General features: G+C 52.9%; 1 protein-coding gene across 3 annotated transcripts; it reads right to left on the bottom strand.

Moving 5' to 3' along the window:
- On the bottom strand, positions 1 to 13,692 carry MAPK15 (mitogen-activated protein kinase 15). 3 transcript variants are annotated; one of them, XM_035102645.3, is made up of 14 exons: positions 13,537 to 13,692; positions 13,278 to 13,376; positions 12,663 to 12,692; positions 9,751 to 9,841; positions 8,504 to 8,634; positions 7,996 to 8,159; positions 6,698 to 6,837; positions 5,834 to 5,891; positions 5,540 to 5,677; positions 5,244 to 5,349; positions 3,542 to 3,806; positions 1,976 to 2,130; positions 1,176 to 1,322; positions 1 to 594 (listed from the first exon to the last, which is right to left on the bottom strand). In XM_035102645.3, exons 1-14 carry the CDS (start codon positions 13,606 to 13,608, stop codon positions 370 to 372), a joined length of 1,821 nt encoding a protein of 606 aa, XP_034958536.1. In that variant the 5' UTR covers positions 13,609 to 13,692; the 3' UTR covers positions 1 to 369. The 3 variants fall into 3 exon arrangements, with proteins under 3 accessions (XP_034958536.1, XP_034958537.1, XP_060133512.1); XM_035102646.3 differs by having other exon boundaries at positions 1,176 to 1,319; XM_060277529.2 differs by lacking the exon at positions 12,663 to 12,692.
- Between the last annotated feature and the right edge of the window lie 410 nt (positions 13,693 to 14,102).

The raw sequence follows: 14,102 nt of genomic DNA, 5'->3' as shown, positions 1-14,102 counted from the left end.
TTCTTTTAAAATGTTTTTAAAAGACTCATTTTATTAAAAACCCTTACAAGGATAAGTCCACAGGCTGTAGCCATGGACACAGAGAGGAGAGTGCAGAAAGGCGTTGGCAGGTGGCCCAAGACCCCAAAAGGCACACAGGGAGGTGGGTCAGGGGTCTCACCCAGCACTTTCTCTGTCTCTGGTGGTTCTTAGAGTGGTTTCACACCCAGGGCTTGAAATGGTGAAGAAAAGCAGGGGAGCAGAGACTGTGGTGCAGCAAGTGCACCCCGCTCAACTGTCGCCCGTCTTCCCTCCCTCTGCCTTTCAGGCCCTGGGCAGTTGCAGGATTGGCTCTGCAGTTTGGGAGCAGGTTGAGCTGGGCTAGGAAGGTCAAAGCTGCTGGGTGTTGTGGTCTATCGCCTGCTGGCAAGTGTCTGATACAGGCAGTTTCTGAAGAGCAGACTTGCAGATGGTCCCATAGGACTGGGAGTAACTGCCCAGGCAGGCCTTTGGGTCCCCAGCCATTCCCACGTTTGCTGTAGCCCGGAACATCTTCTTACTGGGCTTAAGAAATGAACGAGCTTCTCTGCTGTGGCTCTCGGAGCTCCCTGGATTCTGCAAAAGAGACAGGAGAGCTGTGGGGGCATCACAGATGGCAGCAGGAGCAGAGAAACTTGGTGGGAGAGGGAGCATCCCTCAACACACCATTTGGGACAACTTGAAAGGTCTGAGCTGAACCCAGCAGCTCCCAAGACTCAGCCCCTTTGCTTCCTGGCCAGTCTTGGACAGGAGAGCTGGGGCTGGCCAGACAGCTGCATCTTATAAGCAGCCCAGTCTCAGAGGCCGTAGTTCCAGACCCGTCAAACCAGTTGCTGCCTTCCCTCCCTCCGCCAGCTAGCTGCCTCCCTCCCCTGCCTTCCTGCCAGACCAGAGAAACCCAGTCCATCGCAACCCAGCCTCCCCACATAGAGGAGCATGGTCTGCCTTCTTCAGCTCCTCACCTCTGCCTGCTTTGCACAATGCTCTCCCAGCCTTAGAAGCCATCAGGAATCAACTTGCAGCCTTTCCCCAGGCCCACCTGTAGCCCACCCTGACTGCCCACTCCATCTGCAGCCCACCTGGCTGGTTGAGCTCCTGGTCTAGTGGCCCCTTTCACACAAAGGGGGGGGGCAGGAAAGAGGCACCATTTCACTCACCAGGCCAGCAGCTGCCTTCCTGGGGGAGCCCTCCTTCCTCACCAGGTGGTGGTGAAGAGCTGCCTCCTGGGCTTGAGCGCACAGTGAATGGGGCCTGGGGAAGGAGGCTGCCTGGCCTCTCCCCACCTCCAGGCGTTTGGGCACCTGCTGAAGCAAAACAAAGCAGTGTCTGAACCCTGCCTGACTCAAGAGTAGAGAAGGGGGAAGCAAAACAGCTGCAGCAACTGGGAGATTTCCCACAACAACGGCCATCACTGAGAAAGGATCCAGCTGCCCCTTGCCATCCATACACCCTTCATGACCCCCATGTTGCAGGTGGGGCTGTGTGCTGGGGCAGTAGCACAAGTGAGCAAGTCACCAAGGGGCTACTCCAAGGAGGGTTTCCTGACGCATCCAAGCTGCATCCCTCCTTCCAAGGGGAGGGATTGCGGATGGAGCACCAGAGCCAGTCCCCAGGAGGGAGCCCCAATCTACCTGCAGGAAGGAAATGGGCTGTCCTCAGCCTGGAGCTGGCCACAGCTGCCATTGCAACTCAGGGAAGATGTTTCAAATTCCAAAGCCACAGACCTGGATGGAGCAGAAGGGCTTTGGAGAAGAGGCAGAGACCTCATTGCATCTCTCTGGCCTCCCTAGCATGGTAGGGGTGGGGTGGGGTGGGGTGGGGGAGGGAGGCAGTGAGGCAGGTGGGTTCATTCTGCAGCTGCTGGCGTTTCAGTGTTGCTGGAGAGCTGCTTTGTGTGTGGCTCCTGCAGCCGGCCAGCGCATGGGAAGAAGAGGAAGACAACAACCAAGGTACTCACAACATGGATAGTCTGAGGAGCTGCTGCAGGGGGTGGGCTGCTGGCTAGTACGGCGAGTGCCTGCTTCCCCACTTTCTGGCTGAGGGCAGCAGCCGGCTGCTGCAGGAGTGGTGCAGAGCGATTCCTGGCCATGTTGCTGGGAGCCAGGCTATGTGCTGAAATGAGAGAGCCTGAATCACAACACCCAGGAAGGAAAAGGCCACACAGGAGGCTCAGTGCCCCAGGCAGACTGGAATGACCCACTGAGGGCTGGGGGAGGCTCCTCTCTTGGTTCTCCACTGGGCACCACCTATGCTATTTTGGCAAAGGACAATGGCATCCAAGCCAGTTATTCTGAGCAAGCCTGAGCAAAGGTCCTTCCTGGACTGGCAGAGGAACCCCAAGACCTTTGTAAGGCAGATCAGGCAACCCAGAAAGCCAAGCCAGTGGGGAAATTATTACACTAAACAGAATAAAAGGACGAGATAAAGCCTGCCAATAAACTCATCACAAGTAAATACAAAAAACAGACCCCTGTGTTGCAATTCAAACGAGAATCAAAAACTCATCACAGCCTGTCCTGCCAGAACGCCCACCCCGAACTTCTCCTGGCACTAGGGATGCCAAGACAGGACAAGGGCAAGGCTTCCTGAGGTGCAGATGTTCCTTTTGCACCCCCCCAGGCACCCCCTGCTCCTGGTCTCCTCCTTCCAGTGAGCCTTTCCTGCCCTGGAAGGCAAGCCAATTGTGTCAGTTTGCATTTCTTAGTGCAGAAAGTATTGATCTCATTTGTAAAGATCTTTCCTATTCTTTTCTATTCCGATTAATTCTAGAAGCTACTAGAAGCTTCTGTGTGAGAGAAGCAGAGCCAGAAGGGTTAATGATTGTTTGGGTTATACCTTCAGAGCCGAGTACAGCTGCTTTGAATTAGTTATCTTCCAATTAAGGTCATGCTGACTATAAATATAGGCCAGAAGGAGCCTGGGTTTTACTCTTCTTTTTTATTTCTCTCTTCCTTCTGGTGTGGTGTTACTGTTTCTGTACATAGGATGCTTAGTGCTAAGGTTTAGTCTTATTATGAGTTAATTTTTTAAATGCTGCAACTGGATTTTGTATAGACTGAGCCAATCCTGATTGTATTGGATTTGATAACCATTACGCTACATTTGCCTTCAGCACAAGGAAAGCTCTGCTGAATGAAGTACTATTGCCTCTGGTCTATTTTGAGGAACTCTGCAGAACTCTGCAATGTGTTTAAGGTTTTCCTCCACAAGTATGACACACATATGACACACTGACAAATTCCTCCCTCAATAGCCTTTGACTAGTAGGAGTCCTGGGACACTGCTCAGCTGCCCTCCTCTATTTCCTGGCCTCACAGAAATCCAGGGGCTGGAGGCTTTTCAAGCACAACCTCGTGGTGGAAGCTGGCTGGGGATGGCTGGAGCCACCTCCACCTGTCCACCTGCCTCTCTCAGTGATCTCACAAGAGGCTGGCCAGCCTCACAAGCCAGAGGAAGGTGCTCTGGGACACTGGGTCCTTCCCATTCACCCCAGCCAAAGGCACAGTTGCAAGGGGACACCTACCGTGGCTGGTCATGTGGGTGATGGGACTGCACAGGGTGTGTGTGGTCCCTGGCCTGATGCGGCCAAGGCTCCTGGTCTCCTTCGCCCTCTGCTGGGAAGCTTCGCAAGGTGCCAACAACTGGGGGGAGCCCCTTGACGGGAGGGGCGGTGACACTCCTTGTGCCTCACAGCGCGTTTTGAGAGGGGGACTGGGCTGGAGGTTCTCATTTTGGGGCTGCTGATGCTTCTGAGGGTGGCGGTTCCTGGCCTTCATTTCCAAGATCATCTACAAAGAAGATCTGATCAGGTTTCAAATCACTAGTATGGCAAGAGCAGTTAAGAACTTTCTTTCACTGGATGGCAGGTACAGAAATGCATTGGCAGTGGGAATACTTAAGGAGAGAACAGGCAACCATTCCACTGAGCAGAGAGGGGACAGCCTGGATTACAGGAGAGCTGAGCTTGGGAGACACTCTGTAGGTTTTGTGGGTTTGTCTTTTGGGGGCTGTGTGAGAGAAGGTTTTTGGGGGGGCTGTGTGAGAGAAAGTTTGTGTTCTTATTTGTTTCCTTATTTGTGTGCTTGTGCTTGTTTTCTAGGGCTTCTGCCTCTTGGATTTTGTGTGTGTTTGTTTCTGGCTGGTGACCTTGGAAGTGAGAAGTGGGGCTTCTGGTGAGTCAGTTGACTAGCTGTTGACTAGTTAACGGCACGCGCAGTTTGGCCTATCTTTTAGATTTAGGGTACAAGTCTGACACATTTATTGGGGGGGCAAGGCCTCCTCTTCATTCCCCCTTGACTTCAAGCTTTTCAAGATGGAGGGGGAGGGAACAACTGTAGTCACCTGCCATTCCTGTGCAATGATCGTGTTCTTGCCAAAGGATGTAGGCAGCTACACCTGCAGCAATTGCAAGTTGGTTGCCTTACTAGAAGACAAGGTTGCCCTACTGGAAGGCAAGGTCCAGCAGCTTCAGGCCCATGTATCCACGCTCCAGGGAATTAAAGAGCTGGAGCCTTCCTTGGATGCAGCAGAGCGCACTGTCTGCACCAAGGAGGAGACAGGGGACATCCCTGAGGAGGAGGTCAGTTCCCCAACACAGGATCCAGATGTATGGAGGAACGTGACTCATAGAAGCAGAAGGCCCAGGGATCGCTCTGAGTGTTTAGAACTACACAATCGATTTGAAGTGCTCTCCCTTAACACCGAAGACGAGGAACAGACTCCATTTGAAGATCTCTCCCTCATCACAGTTGATCAGGAATATGAAGACGAGGAGCAAAGTCAGTCCTCCGGGAATATGCAGGTAACCTTGGAAGGGACAGCACATGGAAGAATCCTGACCAAGCCTATGAAGAGGCGTGTAGTGGTGATAGGGGATTCCCTACTGAGGGGTACAGAAGCAGTGATCTGTGGGCCTGACAAGACGTCTCGAGAGGTGTGCTGTCTCCCCGGGGCCAAGATCAAAGATGTAACAGAACGGCTGCAAGGAATCATAAAACCCACTGACAAATACCCCTTCCTTTTGGTCCAATCAGTGGCTGCCCCTCAACCCTTGGAACTCCTTTCTGCTGGAGACTCAGCAGAGGCTGTGCATGGCAGGAAAGCCATGCACAATGTTGGCATGCACAGTAGTTACCCACCCAAGTCCCTTTGGAGGATGCCGTGGTGACCACAGGTCAAGGGCACCAGCAGCCCATTCAGTCTTAGGGGTGCACGAGGAGTCTTACCTCATAGAGCTTATTGCGATACTCAGCCACAGAGAGCTGCACGTCATCATCCAGGGGGAGGACCACACTGTAGTCAAGAGCAGGCTCTTTGCCGGGGCAGTGGAACCTGCCAAGAGCACATAGAGTGAGACAAGATCCTTCAGCTGGCACCAAGGAGAGACGCTGGCCCTTGGCCAAGCACCAGGATCTGACCAGCTGGCCCCACCATGCCTGTCTGACCCTTCAGAAGATGGGCAACTCCCCACTCAGCACAGGCCAAGAAGCCTCCACTGCAACCCAGTCCTCAAGACATTCACCGTCGCATGTAGGGGTGCTCCAATGCCTCTTCCGCCGTCAGTCGCTTCTCGGGGTTGAATACCAGGAGCCGTTTCAGAAGGTCCAGGGCTTGGGTGGGGGTGGAGGTGGGCAGAAGCTCCTCAAAAGCCACCTGTGGCCTGCAGTTGGAGAAAAGGCACACAGCAGCTCCCCACCTGCAAGCAACAGACAGACCACCCCACCCAGCCCTGGAGGGTGTGTCCTCAGCAGGACCGTGAGCAACTGGCTGCTCAAGCCCCCCCCCCCCGAATGGGAGGGAAGGACAAGACACTCACTGGCAGCTCAGTCGGCCGATAATGGAGGCTCTGTAGTCGGAGTGGAAGGCGGCCACATCTGCAACAGCAAGGCAGTCAGTCAACCTCACCAGGACGGGAGGCAGGCGCGTCAGCCAGGGAAGTGCCGCTCACTCATCCTCTGCTCTCTCTCTCCCTCCTTCCCAGCGGAACACACACATACAGTGCAGCAGCAGGAGGGCATGGCTGTAGAGGTGGGCCCTGGGAGTCAACCAGCCCCTCAGGACTGGGCCAATGACACAGATGTTGTAAAATTAGCATCACCAACTCATGGGATGACCATAGATGTTCCTGCATATGATCTCAGTGACTGAGCTGGGTTATAAGGGTTCAGGCGACGCCAGAGGCACCCTGGACCCAAGTACTTCAGGGACCTTGAATCTGTCTGGGTAGCAGATGGGCAGCCAGTGCAGCTCTTTTCAGGGCCGTCTTGAGCAGATCGTGCACCCTGGTGCTGAGGGGTGGAGATCGCTCCGCCACCCGCCCCGCCCTCGCAGGGCGCAAGCGCCCTCCTTGCCAGGCCGGCGCCCAGCTTGCCAGCCCCCCCCCCGTGGTGCACTGCGCCACCGGGGGTCTATGTAGAGCCGGCCCTGGCTCTTTTAACAAGTTCTCCACCAGATCTCCCCATCAGCAGTCTAGCCCTCACATTCTGCACCAGCAGCCCCAAGGGCAGTCCTGAAGCTCAGTTCTTTTGGTGCTGGCTTAAAAGTATAGTTCTGTAGCTGCAGCTGGAAAGGGGGCTGGGCACCTTTTCACCCCTTTACCACACTCTCTGCAGCACCCACAGAACTTCCAAAGGTCCCCCTTTCCTTGAGCTGGCTCTCCTCCTCCGCAAAACCTTCTCACCTTCTGGGGAGGGAGCAGGAACAACACGCAGGATCTGCTCTAGTTGGTTGACTGTGGACGTGCCAGGGAAGAGAGGCTTCCCCAGGAGCATCTCGCCCAAAATGCAGCCCAGGCTCCACATGTCCACACCCTTCGTGTAGCTGCAAGCAAGGAAGAAGACATCCATGTTGAGCCTCAAGTGTCAGACATCCATGGGGTGTCCTCAACACAGATAGCCAGATCTGAAGCCCTGAAGATGTGCTTGATCCTGCTTTCTTCCTTTCCCTTTCTTTCTTCCACATCACTCCTATTCCTATTTGTGTACTGGCAAAAAGTTGCTCACTTCAGGCCCCCACCAAACAAGGGCTACTTTGGGGCTAGATCTGGACCTGCCAGTGCCCCTTGGGACTGGCAACCCAATGCGAGCACCACCATCTGTGATGCCCCCAGAGGAAGAAATGTATTTCATTGTTTTCCTGGACCACCTTTCATCAGGGCAAAGCACAAAAGATCATGAAGCGACATACAAAATCAAAAGCAGTAAAACTGTTCAAGAATTAAAACAGTTCAGCTGCACTTTAATTGTAATGTTCCTTCCGCAGTCCTCACCCCAAAGCTGGTGTGAAGAAGAACACTTTCATTCACCTTCTAACAGATGGGAGGCGGGGGGGGGTCACCATCTCCATGAGGGAGGGCACTGCAGAGAAGGCCCGGTCCACCACCACTGGGCACCAAGCCATGCCCGTTGATGGGACATCTGAATGGCCTCCCCCACCAACAGCAAGGCCTGGCTGGGCAAATGTGAGAACAGATTGACTTCTAGGGACATGGGTCCTCTTGCTTTGGGACTAACACACTCATGTGGAGCCAACAGCAAGTAGGCAGCCAGCTCAGCTCCCCAAGGGGAGGTGCCATGGCTCTGGATTGGCATGCCACCTGCAAAGCCAGTAACAGCACATTGCACCCAGCGCATGACAAGAGTGGCAAAGGCAGCTCAACAAGGGCAAATCCAGATCAAGGAGGACCGCCAAGCGACCACGCTGCTCCTTCAGGAGTGGGCAGCTCCATTGAGAACAGGCTGGCTCCCCAACTCCCTGACACAGGACCCCCACCCCCACTGCCTTGCCAAGTTTCAGCTTCTGTCTGTTGGCCCTCAGCCAGCCAGCCAGCCTGCCTATCGCTGCCTCCAGGCACCAGCCCAGTCCCTGCACAGCCTCACCTGTCTCAAAGGCGAGGAAGTGAGGATGGGAGGCTGTGAACAGCAAGCAGAGACTCAAGCTCCTCAGCCTCTCCAAGGCTCCTGGAGGCACCCTCCTTACCTGTGAGAGGAAAGCAGAATCTCAGGGGCCCGGTACCAGCGAGTAGCAACATACTCCGTCAGGGCAGGGCTGTCGTGATCCTGGTGGATCTGGCACAGGGAACGGGCCAGTCCAAAGTCACACAACTTGACAAAGCAGTCTGCATCCAGCAGGATGTTTGAAGGCTGCATGTGGAAAAGGTATCAGGGGAGTGAAAGAACAAAAGAAACAGCCATCCTGTCTGTGTGGTGGTTAGAGTCCTAGGTTACAAACAGGGACACCCAAGTTCAAACCCTGCTTCCCCAGGAAGTGCACTGGGTGATCCAGAGCCACTTACTCTCTCTCAAACCAACCTACGTCACAGGCAAAGAAAGAACCAAGTATGACTCCTGAGCTGTTTGGAAGGAGGTGTAGTAATGTAATAAAAGATCAAATGGAACGAGGGAGGCCCACCCATTGCAGCATTTCACCCCTCACTCTCCTTTAATTCAATGTATGGCTGGAGCCCAAGTCCTACCCACACATGTACCTTCTGGTCCCTATGAATGACGTTTCCTGAGTGGATGAATTTGGTGGCTTTTAACAGCTGATACAGGATGTAACACTTATGAATATCTTTCAGTAAATTTCCCTTCTTGATCACAGCATGCAAGTCGGTCTCTGAAATGGGGAACAGCAGAGAAGCAGTGGGTGCCTGGCCCTGCCTTGACCATACAGCCCAAGACCACAAACCCTGGCCCTTCTGCTAGACCGCCTCCAAACCCAGGCCGGCAACGATTACCCCAAAAGTTTCAGCCAAGAGGGTCACAAATATCTCAGAGCTTAACCCAGGACTCTGAATGACAACCTGTGAGCAGATTTAACAGCAAAATGGAGTTGGGTGTCATCAGTGTAGTGATGACTCTGTCCCCCAAACTTCTGCATGATTGCTCCCAACACCTTCATGAAGATGTTAAATAGCATTGGGGATAAAATAGTGCCACGTGGCATTGCACAGCTAAGGTGTTGGGAGGTAAACACACAATGCCCTAGACTAGCCATGCAGGTAGCAGTGCCTCCAGCTCTCAATCCAGGGAGGAATGCCAAGAGGTATTGCGGTCAATGGCACCAAAGGCCACTGAGAGATCCAACAGTGGCAACAGGGCCACACTCCCCCTCCTTCCCCCTTGAGAGAGGTCATACATTAGGACCCCCTGTAAACCATCCATGAGTCTCCCCCCACCCCAGGTATAACTTATGGATAACCAGTAACAGGATGTTCATGCCCCCTAACCATATTTACTCCAACAGCCCCCACCACGCTGCTACTATACTCGCACCGGATGTAGCTGTTTCCTAGCTATTCATGTGTGTAGTAAAGAGCCACTGATTGAAGTGCTCACCAGAGCGACAGCTCCCTCAGCCCCCACTCACAATGTGAGACTGAGTTGGGCACACAGACACTTAGCACAGACTCTGCGGTGCCTGCCTCCCACTCAGGAAAGACTCCTCCATGCTACGATCACAGAAGGCAGAGCCCCGCCATCACTATTTCCAAATGAGCCACCCAAAGGGGACCTTCCTTTTGGCAGCTCCCCCTTTGGCCTTGGTGGCCTGTTTGTTTACAGGCCTGTGGGCCAGCTGCTTTCAGCCTTCTCCGCTTCCCTCCCTTAGTAGCATTTACCCTGCACTCAAAATGTTCTGCTCAACATGCACTTTTACTCTGTCTTCCTGCTGCTCATTGTCAAGGCCCTCTCCACAAGAAGGAAGCCTAAGTTACAGTCAGGAAAAACTCACCCATAGACTCAAAAACCAGGTAGATGTCCTTGTCATTCTGAGCTCGGATGACATTCAAGAGTCTGATGATGTTTGGATGCTCTCCAAATTCCTACAGGAAGAAAGACTTGCCCATCAATGGCAGCTGCTCTTGAGGACTTTTCACAGAGCCTGCTGGCAGAGCCCAACATACTCTAAACAGAAAACCACCACTGGGACAGTGGGTTGAGTCGCTGTTTGCATGCAGGAAGACTCGTCTGGCGGCTGCAGAGAAAGAGCCTGGCACTGACTCACTGGTGTTCCCATGAGAAGGTGCCCTCCTCAAGTCTTGGTTACTCATCTGCAGCAAGATGGTTTTCTAACCCCAACTTTGGTGTAATAAATATTCTGCCAAAGTGAATGTGCTGACAATTGTAATGTGGCCTTTCCCAACCTGGTGCCCACCAGATGTTGTTGAACTCCAGCTCCCAGCAACCACAGCAGCCAGCCCGGGAAATGATCAGGGATGATGAAAGGAGTTTGGAGTCCAACAACATCTGGAGGGCACCAGTTTGGGAAAAGCTACAATAGAGTGTGTTTCAGACACCTTACTGAGAATACCATGTCCAATTCTGGGCACCACAATTTAAGAAGGATGTTGCAAACTGGAACATGTGCAGAGGAGGGCAGCCAAGATGCTCAAGGATCTAGAAGCCAAGCCTTATGAGGAACAGTTGAAGGAGCTGGGTTTGTTTAACCTGGAAAGAGGACACTGAGAAGAGATATGACAGCCATTTTCAAATATCTTAAGGGCTTTCACATGGAAGAGGGAACATGCTTGTTTTCTCCTGCTCTGGAGGGTAGGACTCAAACCAATGGCTTCAAGTTACAAGAAAGGAGATTCTGACTAAACATTTGGAAATACTTTCCGACAGTAAGCTTCTCAGCAGTGGAACAGACTCCCACGAGAGGCGGTGGACTCCCTTCCTTGGAGGTTTTTAAACAGAGGTTGGATGATGATCTGTCATGGATGCTTTAGGTAAGGTTCCTGTATTGCAGGAGGTTGGACTAGATGACCCTTGGGTTCCTTCCAACTAAGATTCTATGATTGTATATTGCTTTAATTACAACTCAATCATGTACTCGTTTAACATTAAAGTTAGTTCAAAAGCATAAAAAGCTTGGTAATACAGATACCAAATTATCAGTAGGGGCAACAAGTCTGTATATCAGGCATCCCCAAACTGCGGCCCTCCAGATGTTTTGGCCTACAACTCCCATGATCCCGAGCTAACAGGACCAGTGGTCAGGAATGATGGGAATTATAGTCCAAAACATCTGGAGGGCCGAAGTTTGGGGATGCCTGCTGTATATACTTGTTACTGCCCCCAAGCAGCTTTTTCAGCAGCTACTGCAAAGGAGTCAGTACACAGACAATGCAGCCATGTGGCTTCCTAGCACCAAATTCTCTCTCTAACAATTGCCAGTTATTCAGCACAACTGAAGGGAAGTTTGCTCTGGAGTTATTCATTGCTGTGTGGGTATGTGAGAGAGGAAGGGGAGAAGAAAAACCAAAAGGAAAGTGGGGAGGGGGAATGTGACATATATGGATGTCACCGCACAGACTGAGCTAAGAGACGGAGCAGCTGTCTTGCATTCTCAAGAGTTCAACCCCCAGCACCTCCAGTTAAAAGGGTGTTAAGAGGACCAGGCTGGAAAAGATGTCTGCCTTGGAACTTAGCTAGTCACTACCGGTTGGAACAAATGGCCTGACTCAGCAGAAAGCAGCTTCATATTCTCACCAGTAAACAAGCAGCCACTGAAGTTGAAGCATTGGAATCCAACTTGTTCCCTCCCACCTGGGGCATGAAGCCAAACTATTATGCAACAAGGAGTCCATGGAGCACCCCACAATTGCCTAACCTAGACTCCTTAAGGTTCAGGTCGGGATCACAAGCAAGAGATGTGAGCCAGGAGATAGAAGCAAAACAGCAGCCAGTAGGCCTGACTTCTCACTAACGCAAAGATGAAGCAGCCAGAAGCCCCAATCAATGGGTTACATCAGTATTTCAATGTTTTCCAAAGTTTCCCATAATACATCTCAGGCTGCATCAAGGCATCATAGATATGTCACATCAGGCATGCCCCTGTCACTCAAATATAGCCTTTCACACTCACTCCATCACAGTACAAAGGAAAGTATTTAGTGTTTCCTGGTCCCTGAGTCAAGTCAAATACACCCCCTTGTCTTGTCCGCTTCATCCCACTATGGGGTGGGTAGGCACTGTAATTGAGATGGCTATCTGTCTGACACTCTTGGGGCAGGATATCACCAGTCAACTCATTTGGAAGGCCCTGCAGACATGACTGTACATCTCAGGGATTATGGTGGGCTCACTCACTCCTCCCCTTATTCCTCACTTCCCTGGGTCCTAAATGTTATTTGTACTGAGAAGATTATACAAGTGATTTCTTATGAATTTCTAAAGTTTTCCCATTGAGCCAGTACATAGATACATATTTCAGCAAATTGCTGCATTTGGTATTGACACTTTCCCTGTTTTCCTTTGTTGGAGACCTGGGGCTCAGCCGGGAGTCGCAGGCTCCTTCTGCAAACTGAGCTGAGCTCCCCTGGCGGATGCAATGACTTTGCAGATACGTTGCTGTGATTTTCTCTTGACACTAGGATTTGGTTTGACAGGTGAAAGGCAGGGAAATATATCTGTGTGGTACCTGTGTGAGTGAAAATTTGTGTAGCGAAGACTCTTTGTCTTTGGTGTGGAGAGGCAAGGCTCATGAGGGGGGGGGAGTCTCTCATCCCCCTTCCAATTTTCCTGTAACAAATACACGTGTAGCCATAGAAATCCAGTGATGCCCCCAGTGACAGGCAGGCAAAAGACATTCTAGGAGAAGCAGAAGCACGGGCCAAAAGGCAAGAGACAGTCATTGCTTACCTGAAGGAACATAATCTCCCGGAAGGTTCTCTGAAAATAAACACATACCATTGGCTGAGGACGGAGTAGCCTCTCAGGGTCCCAGTAAAGCCATGCAATAAGCACATCAGCGTTCTACAATGCCCCACATATTCTATGCCCTGCAGCCATATTTGGATCCTATAGTGTAAGGTGCCAAGCTGGGGATTATTATTATCACTTAGTAATAATAACCATGATTCTATATACAATAGTAACTGCAAAAATAATTATATAGCCATTTATTTTTTGAGCCTTGGGATTCTTACAAAGAGCTCTAAAACTGTTATTCCCATCCCTACTGGACTCCCTCAGGTCACTTTCGGTCAGAGGGTGGTTTGTTTCCCAGGCAAAAATACACCCCTCTTCCAGCCCAGATAAAGTGCTTGAAGGCATGCAGAAGCCACACCTAACAGGGACCTGCATTTGGCCCCCTCAAAGCCTCAGGCAACCGTTCCCTTAAAGCTCCTTCCTATCTCTATGGCGAGAAGTTTCTCCCTCTCTCTCTAGGCTGAAAAGAATAACAGAATCCGGAAGGGACCGCCGGGGGCCATCTAGTCGAACCCCTGCTGCGCCTCCATCCATTGTGGGCTTCACCTGAGCGTCGGTCCGGTTCCGGAAGGCGTCGAAGATTTTCTTGACGGCCACGACGGCGCCCGTCTTGCGATCGACGGCCTTCCAGACGATCCCGTAGGCCTGCGGGGGGAGGGGAGGAGCGAGGGGGCGTCAGGGGCGCGGCCAAAGGGGGCAGCGTCCCCCTCAAGTGAATCGATAGAAAGACTTGGGCCTCCACCCGCGCTGAGAAGGGTTTGTCCTCCAGGCAGCGAGCCCCCCCGACCCCCCTCGCCCCACGCACCCCCTTGCCGAGGCGCCGCTTGATCTCGTAGCGCCGCGCCACCTGCTCCTCCACTTCGGCGGCGGCGCTCATTTTCGGTGCGGCCCGTTGGCTGCAGCTACCATGGAAACGCCGAGGCAGGAGAGCGCAGGCGCGGGTCCTTCCCCGCCCCCTCGCCCTCTGACCCCGAGCGGGCGCCAATCGCCGAGGCGCCGCCGGAGCCCCTCCAGGGCGCCTCGCGCGCGTGCGCTGTGGATGCGGCGAGGCGCTAGCTCTCTCCCTGCCCCCCCCCCGTTCTGACGCTGCTCGTTAGCCGCGCTGGCATCCTCTTGTCCCCCTCTAGCCTCGACATGCCGCTGACTGAGCGTCTACTGTTGTGGTTGTGAACACCACTCCCCCCCCGCCCCGCCCGCATTCTGCGGAGACCTGTACATAAAGGAGCCCTATGGGACGCGGGTGGCGCTGTGGTCTAAACCACAGAGCCTCGGGCTTGCCGATCAGAAGGTCGGCGGTTCGAATCCCTGCGACGGGGTGAGCTCCCCTTGTTCGGTCCCAGCTCCTGCCAACCTAGAAGTTCGAAAGCACGT

The sequence above is a fragment of the Zootoca vivipara genome, chromosome 8 (assembly GCF_965207765.1).
Source record: "Zootoca vivipara chromosome 8, rZooViv2.hap1.1, whole genome shotgun sequence".
Classification (NCBI taxonomy): Eukaryota; Metazoa; Chordata; class Lepidosauria; order Squamata; family Lacertidae; genus Zootoca; species Zootoca vivipara.
Note: the sequence above shows the minus strand (reverse complement) of the source record. Positions and strands in the feature narration are given on the sequence as shown.